At 42.4% G+C, this 10,580-nt stretch overlaps 7 protein-coding genes across 7 annotated transcripts in view; 2 read left to right on the top strand and 5 right to left on the bottom strand.

Moving 5' to 3' along the window:
* On the bottom strand, positions 1–493 carry PHALS_15382 (heat shock protein 90-2; the record flags this gene model as incomplete). Its single annotated transcript, XM_024723471.1, has 1 exon — positions 1–493. A coding segment is annotated over one exon (493 nt), but the record flags the coding sequence as incomplete, so codon positions are not given.
* An 823-nt stretch (positions 494–1,316) lies between these two features.
* PHALS_09497 (dp-e2f-like protein 3) lies at positions 1,317–3,182 on the bottom strand (the record flags this gene model as incomplete). The annotated part of the gene is made up of 6 exons (XM_024723459.1): positions 1,317–2,002; positions 2,067–2,154; positions 2,215–2,282; positions 2,338–2,398; positions 2,464–2,662; positions 2,731–3,182. The coding sequence occupies 6 exons, from the start codon at positions 3,180–3,182 to the stop codon at positions 1,317–1,319; spliced, it is 1,554 nt and encodes a 517-aa protein (XP_024571742.1).
* Positions 3,183–3,425: 243 nt separating this feature from the next.
* On the top strand, positions 3,426–4,052 carry PHALS_09496 (protein mitochondrial precursor; the record flags this gene model as incomplete). Its single annotated transcript, XM_024723448.1, has 1 exon — positions 3,426–4,052. One exon carries the CDS (start codon positions 3,426–3,428, stop codon positions 4,050–4,052), a length of 627 nt encoding a protein of 208 aa, XP_024571741.1.
* A 66-nt stretch (positions 4,053–4,118) lies between these two features.
* On the bottom strand, positions 4,119–7,271 carry PHALS_09495 (ran binding protein 7; the record flags this gene model as incomplete). The annotated part of the gene is made up of 2 exons (XM_024723437.1): positions 4,119–6,833; positions 6,897–7,271. 2 exons carry the CDS (start codon positions 7,269–7,271, stop codon positions 4,119–4,121), a joined length of 3,090 nt encoding a protein of 1,029 aa, XP_024571740.1.
* Positions 7,272–7,876: 605 nt separating this feature from the next.
* PHALS_09494 (uncharacterized protein) lies at positions 7,877–9,415 on the bottom strand (the record flags this gene model as incomplete). The annotated part of the gene is made up of 1 exon (XM_024723426.1): positions 7,877–9,415. The coding sequence occupies one exon, from the start codon at positions 9,413–9,415 to the stop codon at positions 7,877–7,879; it is 1,539 nt and encodes a 512-aa protein (XP_024571739.1).
* Positions 9,416–9,597: 182 nt separating this feature from the next.
* PHALS_09493 (RxLR-like protein) lies at positions 9,598–9,942 on the bottom strand (the record flags this gene model as incomplete). Its single annotated transcript, XM_024723415.1, has 1 exon — positions 9,598–9,942. One exon carries the CDS (start codon positions 9,940–9,942, stop codon positions 9,598–9,600), a length of 345 nt encoding a protein of 114 aa, XP_024571738.1.
* A 431-nt stretch (positions 9,943–10,373) lies between these two features.
* The window catches only part of PHALS_09492 (uncharacterized protein), a gene marked incomplete at both ends in the record, with an annotated part of 282 nt that continues 75 nt past the window's right edge, over positions 10,374–10,580 (top strand). Inside the window, one exon of the mRNA XM_024723404.1 lies at positions 10,374–10,574. Coding sequence (XP_024571737.1) covers positions 10,374–10,574 — 201 coding nt within the window. The remainder of the gene's footprint in view (positions 10,575–10,580) is intronic.

The following is a 10,580-nucleotide window of genomic DNA, read 5'->3' as shown; positions in this document are numbered from 1 at the left end:
TGTCAGGTGTCACTGTGAACGAGCCACCGGCAGCAGACTCCCATACATACTGCTCATCGTCGTTGTGTTTCGAGTGGACAACCACCTGGTCCGCGACGAGATAAGCTGAGTAGAAACCCACACCGAACTGACCGATCATACTGATGTCAGCGCCGGCGGCCAATGCCTCCATAAACGCCTTAGTACCGGACTTGGCAATCGTACCAAGGTTGTTAATCAAGTCAGCCTTTGTCATGCCGATACCTGAGTCCTGGATTGTCAATGTGCCGTTGGCCTTGTCCGGAATGACCTTGATTTCAAGATTCTTGTCAGTATCTAATACGCTTGCGTCTGTGAGTGAAGAGTAACGGATCTTGTCAAGAGCATCTGAAGCATTTGAGATGAGCTCACGAAGGAAGATGTCCTTGTTAGAGTAGAAAGTGTTGATAATTAAGCTCAGCAGCTGGTTAATGTCAGCCGAAAAGGCAAACGTTTCAGCTTCAGGAGCACTCATTTGTTGATGTAGTTAGATGCTTGGATTTAATTTCAACTGGGTAGATTGAACAATGAGCCTTCAATGCGGGCTTTAAAATCGGATGCGGGTTGCCAACCAGCCAAATAACTCGAGAGTATCCCAAACAAACCAGACATTCTTCATTCCTGCAAAAACTTCCATTGATCGAGAAGGCAAGGCGACAACCATGATTCAGCCTGAAGTAGACTAAAATGAGGAGGGATGACGCGTCTGATGGTTCGAATCTTCTAGATTGCGACGGGCCAGCTAAAGTGTACCCAATCAATTGTTACAGGTCTAAATCCATTCAGTCATTTGAAATTGCAATATGCACTCTCGCGTCCGTTTGTTTCCTTTTCTCGAATTTCCTCTTTCTGCGCGAACATTCTAGACGGTAAAGTCAACGGACGTTTGAGATCAATACATGCTTCATAGTATACATAAACGTATATTGTAAAATCTCAATGTGGTACATCTGAATACAGCAAACGGACCACCTATCGTCTAGAAATTTGTACCAGCGCCTACAACAAACTACTCGTTACATCTGATGATAGTCGATGGTCACAATTAACAGCAATCAAGTATTATTTCGAGGCTGTGGAATGGTGCACCAATCTAAGGTCCTCGTGTCGGTCATCGGGAATTTTGATAAATGATGCGTCGACTGCTTCCGCGCCACAAGGTCTTCCTTCGGCTTGGCAGCAGTAGACGACGTCGCAGTGGGAAGTGCTGGATTGTTATTGATTTGATCAATGACGATGTTAAGCACTTATTGCGGACTTTTGAAAAGGCGTGGATCTTCATTGTTTCTTGCAAGTGACTAGGTGTTCTCTTTGTCTTCATGAAAATCTTTGGACTCTGGCACTGAGGTTTCGGGATTGGTCGGAGCAATGGAGAGCTCTTGGTGTGCAGTCATGTAAGCAACATACTCACGGACGTACTGATCCATGTATAACTTGACTCGCTCTTGCTGTTGACGGAGAATTATACGGGGGTGGATAGGCTTATTGCTGGCGTCCATTTGAAGCAAATTTATCTCATCCACAGCTTTCGTCAAGCATTTGCTTATGCTTGCCGTTCGCTCATTTCCCCAAAAACGCTTGGCAGAGGATTCGCCGTCGGACAATCTTACGTCATTCACATCCTGTTCCGGTTGCTTCCGCTTGGAATCGCGACAGCTATCGTCTGAATGAGAATCGCTGCCGTCAAACATATCACTGTCGCACGATTGCGAAGTCTTCATGATGTCAGTCTCTTCCGTAATGGTGCTCAATGGTGGTATGTCGGAATTTGCTATGTCGGCCAAAAGAGGCTTAACAGGTTCGTTTGAATTTGCTTTATCTATAGCGAAAGGATGATGCCGATGCCGATGAAGGCTCACTATTGCCACTGAACTACGCACTTTCCATCGAAAAACGGGTTTTCGCGAGCTGGATAGCTGCAGCTTTTCGATCAGTCCGACACTTACTAATACATTGGCCACGTCGTATAGTCGGCGGATCTTAGCTGCGTTTGCAAAAGTGAATAAGTATTTATCGTTGCATAAAGTATGTAACTTTAAAGTTTGTACTTTTAAGTAGACGGTCTTCTTCGCTTTCGCTGTCTTCCATCTGAATCAATTGTTTAGCCGCTTCATCCAGTGGAATGATACAGTCCTCCTGTAAAATAAAATATGAATCCAGTATGCTACGGTAAGTTGGATGGACTGAGAAGCGTACCTTTTCAAGAAACAGCTGGACGAACATCTGACTTAATTTCGACAATGACTTGCCCCTTCGACGATCGCCTATTGCGTATCATAATGTGAGCTTCACTTGCAACGATACATGACCGAAACCCACCTTTTGTAGGTTGGTTCTCGACGTTGTTTGTTGACAGGTTCTGCACATCTGCATAATATTGCTTCGAAACATTATTTAACATTAGAGCGAATTAAGCAAATCTTCGCCCTAAACGATCTGCTTTACCTTCATTTCACTTATACTTGTTGGGAGGGACATCAGTCCATGCCAGTTGTAAAGGTTCTTACTTTTACGGCTCACAAGGTGAATGCTTTCGAGAATATTTACAATATCATATATCCGTCTTCGCTCCACTCCCAGCTCCGTCGCAGCTCGATCCAGACAAATTTCGGGTATTTGATCTTCCCGGTACAATTTTAAGAAACTAAAATTGAGTAATTATAAATCTCAACAGATTGTAATACTTCACAAACAAATAACATTCCCACGCACTTCTCACACAGCAGACCAAGCGACTTGTCCTTCCGACTATACTCTCGAAATGGAAATGATTTAGCGTCATCGCCTTCCACTTGCCACTCTCCAATTTTAGGGTCATTATCTTCGTCCTCTAACGCTTTGATCCGGTTGGACTTTATCGGAGGTTTGCCGGTTGCAATCGCGTCCGAGTCAATCCACGCTGTCTTGATCTGTCTTTTCGCGGAAGTTCCAATCTTCTTAGGAGCTCTCCGCATGTATCTACGCTTAGTTTTAATAGAATGAAGAGTGGAGCGAATCGTGGCCTCTTTGCTCTTGCTGCCACTGAGCAGATGCATCATGGCAGCCGCAGCTTCTGTACGATTGGGACTTGGATGAATACTGGAAATTCCGGTCTTGCATGGAGTAATTTTAGTCAGCTCCTGAGTCGGAGAGCAAATTGGGCTCATCATTTCTTGAATCGGCATCTCAAACATTATGCAGTACGGTCGTAAAGATTACAGAGCGGTACACTCGTAATATTCGCAACCGTGGGATCGAAATGTTCAAGTCTGATATTTGCGCCAAAACATCCACTCTGATTTGACTTTTAAATTCCACCAATCACAGTGTGCGTAATTTGAATTTGCTCCCGCCAAAATTTCCAGTACCTGCACCTCTTTTTTCTTATCGTCAATCAACGATAAAAGAACACAATCTCCACGTTTCCTATGGTGCTAGTCGTGGAACGTCTTGGCAATCGTGTACTGCTTTTTGCCCGTCATGCGCGCAATGTCGCCAATTTTAGTGTTTCTAATGGTTTCTCATATCCAGGAGCTCGTTCACTAGAGCAAATTGTAAAGCTAGATCTTCTTGAGAACGAGCATGCGCCTAAAATTCGCAGCATTTGGGAGGAATTTCACGCCGACAAAGACGACGCTGTTGCGATGACGCTAGATGCGATCGAGTTTCAGGCTCTCGTAACGCGTGCAACGGCAGCTCCGTACTTTGTATTACCTGTGTACCGCCAAGAGGGATATTTTAATATGTTATGCCAATTTCAGCAATCGTGTTTTCTAGTTACATACCTCGAAGCGTTCAAAGAGAATCCAGCAGCCGCACCACCATGCATTGCCGTCTCGCTGTATATTGATCTACTTGAGACGAAAAAGCTTGTTTTACTTCGTGCTGATGTCATCAACATGCTTGATAAAAACGAGTCGCAGCAACTCCTTATGCAGCTACTGACGAGCTACCAAAACGACAAGCTTTACGAACATGTAGACAAATTCAATAACAAGCCCGATCAATTTGACTTTGAAGCCTATCGATTGATGATGAAAAAGATAGTGATATGAATGAAAAATTACGTTCGATGTTCTTCAAATTAACAATCACGAAGCTATTGTCTAAACCCAGTATCCTTATTCTTGAGTCTTTTGAATTTGTGCTTCTTTTCTCTTCACATGTTCTGCCTGAAAAAGCTTTAAAGCTTGTTGTGTCGTGGCATCGGCCTCAAGACCAAGCGCCTGATATTCCCCCGTGTGTGTCTGTGCAAAATGTTGCAGAGAATTCAAGAAAAACTCTACCTCGTCCACCTCATCCAATAGACTAATGTACTCGTCATCACTTTCATCGTCATTGCCAAATTGACCCTCCGCTTCCTCACGCAGCTGGCGTAAAATAGCATAGTACTGATCATCCACAACGTCCTCAGCATCCTCATTTGAAGCATAACCACCATTATCCAGCAGCTCTTCAAGCTGTTCTCCTTCTTCAGCTTCGTTATCAACATCTTCGCCTTCATCACCTGGACTCGAGTTCTGAATCGACTCAGCCAGCACCTTCATAGCAGCTTGAATAAGCTGCTTCATGTGTGGACGTAAGGCTGCCGGGATCTTGTCAGCAGGCGCACGTAGGATCGACATTGCACCAAGAATAAACAATTTACGGTCCAGGAAATTGTCATATCGAGACAAATCACTTAGCCAGATTTTAAGTACACCGTCCGCTGCCCCAAGCTGCGTTAGACTTTCCAAAGTTAAGGCAGGATTATAGTGGAGCAAACTGCCAAAAACGCCGAGCAAGTTGCGAGCAGTTGAATCCACCAAAGGTTCCGCAAGCTTGTTACACACCATCAACGTAATAGAAGGAATACACTCATCAATTTTACCAAACAAATTATGTAACAGCGAGTAGAGAAGACGACAGGCCGCACAAAGATCAACCTCCTGTGTGCTTGAACTGTCAAAGACTCTTTTTGCCATGTCTAGTACAAGATCAAGATACCTCACAGTAGTCTGCGTAAACGGGTACGTGGTTGAACCCGCTAAGAACCCATCAATGTCTCGACCGACAAAATTGTCAATAACAGGCACAAAATTTGTTATATAATCGCTTGCCCAATCAAGAAAACTTGCAAAAATAAGCGGAAATAGCGACCATAATTCGGGAGTAATCTTATGGCTATAAAATGCCAGTGACCCAAGAATGTCAATGCAACTTTCCATGTATTCGGCATAGTCAAATTCCGTAAGGATTGTTCGAATCACTGGTGCCAGCGTTGGTACAAGTAGTGCATAGAGTTCTTGGTGATTGTGGATACTCATTAAAATTGTATTGATCGCATCTAGACATGACACAGCTGCAAGTGATGCATCCTCGTCATCTCTAGCTGCAGCAGTAAATTGGCCAAAAAATTCCACAAATTTAGCCACAAGTTGAAGCGAATACGGTCCAATTTCCGACGAGAATCGGTCAATAATGTGTTCGAGCGCCACCACGACTTCGTCGTTGCCAATCTCGTCCATAAGGCTAAAAAATTGTTCTAAAATCTGCGGCAATCGCGGTCGCAATACTTTGACAACCGTGTCGGAATGTGGATACATGACGACAAAGCGTATAGTCTTGGCAGCCTCAATACGCACGGGCAGTTCCGGATCAAACATCGCGTCGAGCATATAGTTGACAATACTGATTAAAGTCTGTTCATCTTTAAATTTAATTCCTTCAATATACTTACGCGAGAAGATCTTACAAGCACGTAATCGTAGAAATCCATGCGGGTTTTTAAACTCAGGCAAAATGTGTGTCACAATCATCGACTCAACTTGATCCTTGTGCGCTTTTGACTTTGTTAGCACACCATCGAGCGAAAACAGAGCGTGAAGAGCTGCATCCTTTTGGATAAAGTCCTTTTTGTCATCAGGACTTGTTAAATACGTATTGAGAATGTTGTTGTAGAAAGACAAAACGTTCATCAGACAATCTTTGCCACGTTTGGTGCACAAATCCGCGAGCAAATTAGACGCAGCGTAAACTGGATCGAGAAAGTCTTCAAATACGTCATTTGTTTTGCGGACAAATTCGTGTGGGTCTTCAGCCCATAGTTGTAAATCCTTGGGTGTCAAACATAGTACAGGGTGAATAACTTCAAACAACAAAAACCCTAGGTGCGGCTTGATGAGCTTATACGTCACCGCCGAGTCTACGGCTTCCTGCAAAAAGACAAGTGCAAGCTGTATCACACGATCCGTACAGAATCGTCCATTCTTGCGCAGTGCCAGCGTTTCCATGACGCATGGCAAAAGTTCGGGAGCAATCTGATTGCGATATACAGTCGACATCTGTACGTATTCCTCCTCTGCTTTCTTAGGATTACCATAGCGCGTGTAAAATCGGCATAGAATCTGTAAAGACCATTTCTTCAATTTCCACCATGGCCAATTATTTCGTTCTTCCACGTCTGTGGGCTGACCCGCAGGTTCACCACCTTCACTCGCTTCTGGTAAGCGTTTGGCGATAATCATACTAAATATATTCATCCAAGCCACAACTTGATCCGTCTGTGCAATGTGTGGAGGTAAGTTTGTCTTGACACATGACCAATATGTCTTGAGAATGAGATGCATCATATTTGCCGCTTCAATCGAGTTATTGGTCTGCATCTGTACCATCATGTTCTGAAGCATTGGAAACACGCCTTCTACAAGTGTAAAAAGCGGGGTTAATCGCTCTTCAGATCGGTATTCAAAGTTCTTAACCACTCGTCGTAAAGCTAGCAGAGAATTAATGATGCGATTGGCATCACCACTCTGGACATTCTTGCAGATATCATCGATCAGTGTTGGCCACGATTCCTACACAAATATCAAAATCAATATCAACTCAATATCTTTCAGCGCTAATATTAACAAACGTACTGGAAAGTCAAAACGAGCGATATAAGCAACAGTCTCGGCCAAAAGCGAACGAATGCTTGAATCTTGGGCCACAAGCAGCGCCTCGAGACCATTTTGACGACCTAAAACCTTGTCAGCAGGACTAATGACCTGAACCCATTGACCTTCGGGTCCATCAGCACCTTCCCAATACTTTTGCACAAGATTTTTAAGCGACACAGCTGCAGCTTGTCGGATCTCGCGAGTTACGCTTTGTTCAACCGTGATCTGAAGAAGCAGCTGCACCGAACCAGGAACAGTGTGTAAGCTCGCAACAGCCTCTTCTGCGGCTTTGCGTGCGGCTTCATCATTGCTGAATGTGTGCAGCAGGATGTTGTGTAGACTGGCCACGTCCATTGGTTGTGTAGTATGCTTAGCGTCAAATTTTGATTGACTGGATGAATGGAAGAAATGTCGTAACCCTTGATGTAACCCTTGTTAGAGATACATGACGGAGCAATTACGAGCGAGGTTTTATTATAAGCTTGAGGTTCTTCGAGCGGGTTTGTAGTGATTGATTGGAGGAGAGCTTTGTTACAATAAATAAAAACGTTTTGGTTTGTAATCTCATAGTAATCGCTAGTGAATCCTTGAATCGCACGCATTTTAACTCACTATGACAGTTTTGTCAGATTGCTATACATAAGTGAATTTCACTATGCTCGTCTCTTTCCTCGAACAGATCCCTCTATTATTGATTATTGGATGCTATGTTGGACACAGAAAACTCTCCAACTCATAAAAACTCTAGTCAGAGCCATTTCATATTTGTAAAAAACAAATGATTAAATTTACCAAATTTTAAATTTAACTTGCACAGAAACCAATTTGAAAACGATTTAAAAAGCAAAATCATTTTTTATATAAACTATCAATACGAAAGACTGTCAACGCTAAGACCAGAAATAATTGCCAATAGAAGATGAGAATTGAATAGACAATGTTATTAATTGATGCTAAGGTTAACCTTTCTGTCGCCTTTTTTTGATGAGTGAGTCGACATACTCTATCATCTCATCTAACAGCATACATCTTTCACTTTTGTCCAGATCCCTTGTAATCTTCCGACCTTCAGTACCAACAGCCGTTTCAAGCCATCCCACATTAAATTTTTCATTGAGCAACGATCTAAACACATTTGCCAATTTCTTTTCGTTCAATGCCTTTAAGAAATTCTCCACATGTTCCGTATCCTTGTCCTCCAATGCAGCTTGGAACAAATTCGCAAGTCCTTTATCTTTGACAGCCACTCTGAGAAAAAACACTTGATTCTTATCCTTTAATACCGCATCGATTCCTTTGACTAGTTTCTTATCCTTCAGCGCTGACTTGAACATCTTGACACCTATCTTGTCATCCAACGCCGATCTAAATAACTTCAAACGCGTATCATCCTGTAATACCTCTTTGAGAAATTGCACTCTCTTCTTATTGTCGAGAATCCCATTTAATATCGTCGCCGAATCCAATTCCGTACTGCTTAACATGTCATCAACTAATTTGAGCCGTCCTTCTGACTCCAACGCATCTTTAAACATTGTCACACTACTAGCATCCACCATAGACGTTTTGAGCAATTCCAATGTTTTCTCATCCTTGATCAGCTGATCAAGTTTAGTCACAACTTCAACTTCCTTCGAATTCATCTCTGCACCAAGATTTGTTAAAAGCAACGAAAAGTCTCCAACACCATTCACCTCTCTCATTATTGCTTTAAGCAGTCGCACTGCTTCATTATCAAGCAGCACCGCTTGAAGCCCTTGCACGAGTTCCTCGTTTTCCAGCATCGACTTGAATGTGGCCACCGCTGTCTCCCCGACTAGCTTTTTGGCAAAAGAAGAAGCCTGCCTGTTTGCTTGCAAGGCTTTCCTAACCAAAATTGTTTGATCCGTAAACTGCAACGCAGCTTTAAACAAACGTAGTTGATCCTTACTAAACCTCTTCACCAAATAAAGACCCGGATTTTCTTTAACCAAAGACAATGATGCACGTGCCGCCGATAAGTGCTGCTTTAGCTGTTCTTCATTGTTTTTGAAATGATTACGCAGGACACTATGTACATAAGGCACCACAGAAAAACTCTTTGCCTCGTGCTCAATGAAGTTGAAATGAATATAAACAGCGTAATTAAACAAATACAATTCCCATTTCTCTTTGGGTATGTTATTGGACCCACGTAAAATCTGGTGAATATCATCAAAATCTGTAGATCGCAGTGATAGTAGTCGATATGCTAGCTTGCTAGTCATAACCGATGTCATCAAACTATTCATGAAAGATTTGATTGTCTGATCTGATTTGTCATCAATTTTTCCAAGCCATGTTATCAAAGTACCTCCGTTGCAATTTGCCGTGAAGAGCCGAACAATTTCCTCTGCGACTCCATTTCGATCTATCGAAACTCCCTGCTTGTCAATAAGTTTGATGACGTGCGATAGTAACGGAATGTGTAGCTTGAGGTGGAAAAATTCTTCAAGCGATTGGTCTTGTGTTTGCAGCATTAAATAAGTGAATATCTTTGATGGTGATACTTCATATTTAATCAAATAAATTTGTGTTATCGTGCTTGTTGCAGGGTGTGCAAGCAGATCAGCGAACTTCTTCGCATCGAGATTAAACTTCGCTTCTTCACCATTTGACTTGAAAAACTTCGCCACTAATTTGGATAGCTGCCTAAACTGCTTTAACTCGGTTTCGTTTTTTGAAGCAGTGCATCCACTCGTTCAATAGTCGTCGGGCCGACAACGGCTTCTTGAGTGTATGGATTATGCGAGAGAAAATTTTTGAAGCGAAAAACAACTCCTCTCTCCCCATCAGTTTCATCCGTGTCGGTATTGTTCTGCTCACTCTTATCGTAACTCTCCAGCTCTGCTTCATCAACGGTGACGCTACTATTTGCAGAGGGCAGCGAATCATTCAAGTGACGTACGAACACGACTGGGTCTTCCTGATGGACTACACTCGAATTAAATGTGGAGGATACACTGACATCAAGCAGTAATAAAGTCGAAAGGATTGGCACGAGCATCGTCAAGATAATTGAGAAATGATACGCCGAGTTCCAAGCGACAAATGACAAGCCTTATGATTTGTTTTTTCCATTACAAAATCTGGTCTATACATTTATGAATAAAAACAAATCTGGTACTTACTATTACAGCTGCTTGCATCGCATATGTTGAAGCACATCTCTGTTGATGTTACCATATGCGAATCACTTGTGATGTAAGTCAAGATATATTACATAAATGTTACCTCGGCGAATACAGATGGGTTGGACGACAACTTTTCTGTTCTGGTTCCCTCAAATTTATTATGTGCATAATCCCTCTTCTGTACCATTACATAGAAACGAAATATATCCAGAGTAAAGAGCATCTCTTTGGCTGTTGGCTTTGCTCTCATAGTATCGATGAAGTATCATGATCGTACAGTTTTACGTTCTAATTGTGTATGATAATGGTCATACATACACTTTATTCGCATTTCTTTATAAATTTTGTATATCAAAACTACGAACCGCAAGAAGTTTTTTTTTCGAATTCCAATGATTTTCAATTTGACTTTGCATGTCCCAGTTTTCAAGACATTGACAATGGCGAACAGCGCTTGATTGCAGACGAACTAGAAAATATGGAGGTCTTTAATGTCACCTGGCAAGTATTC

The sequence above is a fragment of the Plasmopara halstedii genome (assembly GCF_900000015.1).
Source record: "Plasmopara halstedii genome assembly, contig: Scaffold_42, whole genome shotgun sequence".
Lineage (NCBI taxonomy): Eukaryota > Oomycota > Peronosporomycetes > Peronosporales > Peronosporaceae > Plasmopara > Plasmopara halstedii.
This window is presented reverse-complemented; position numbering and strand designations above follow the sequence as displayed.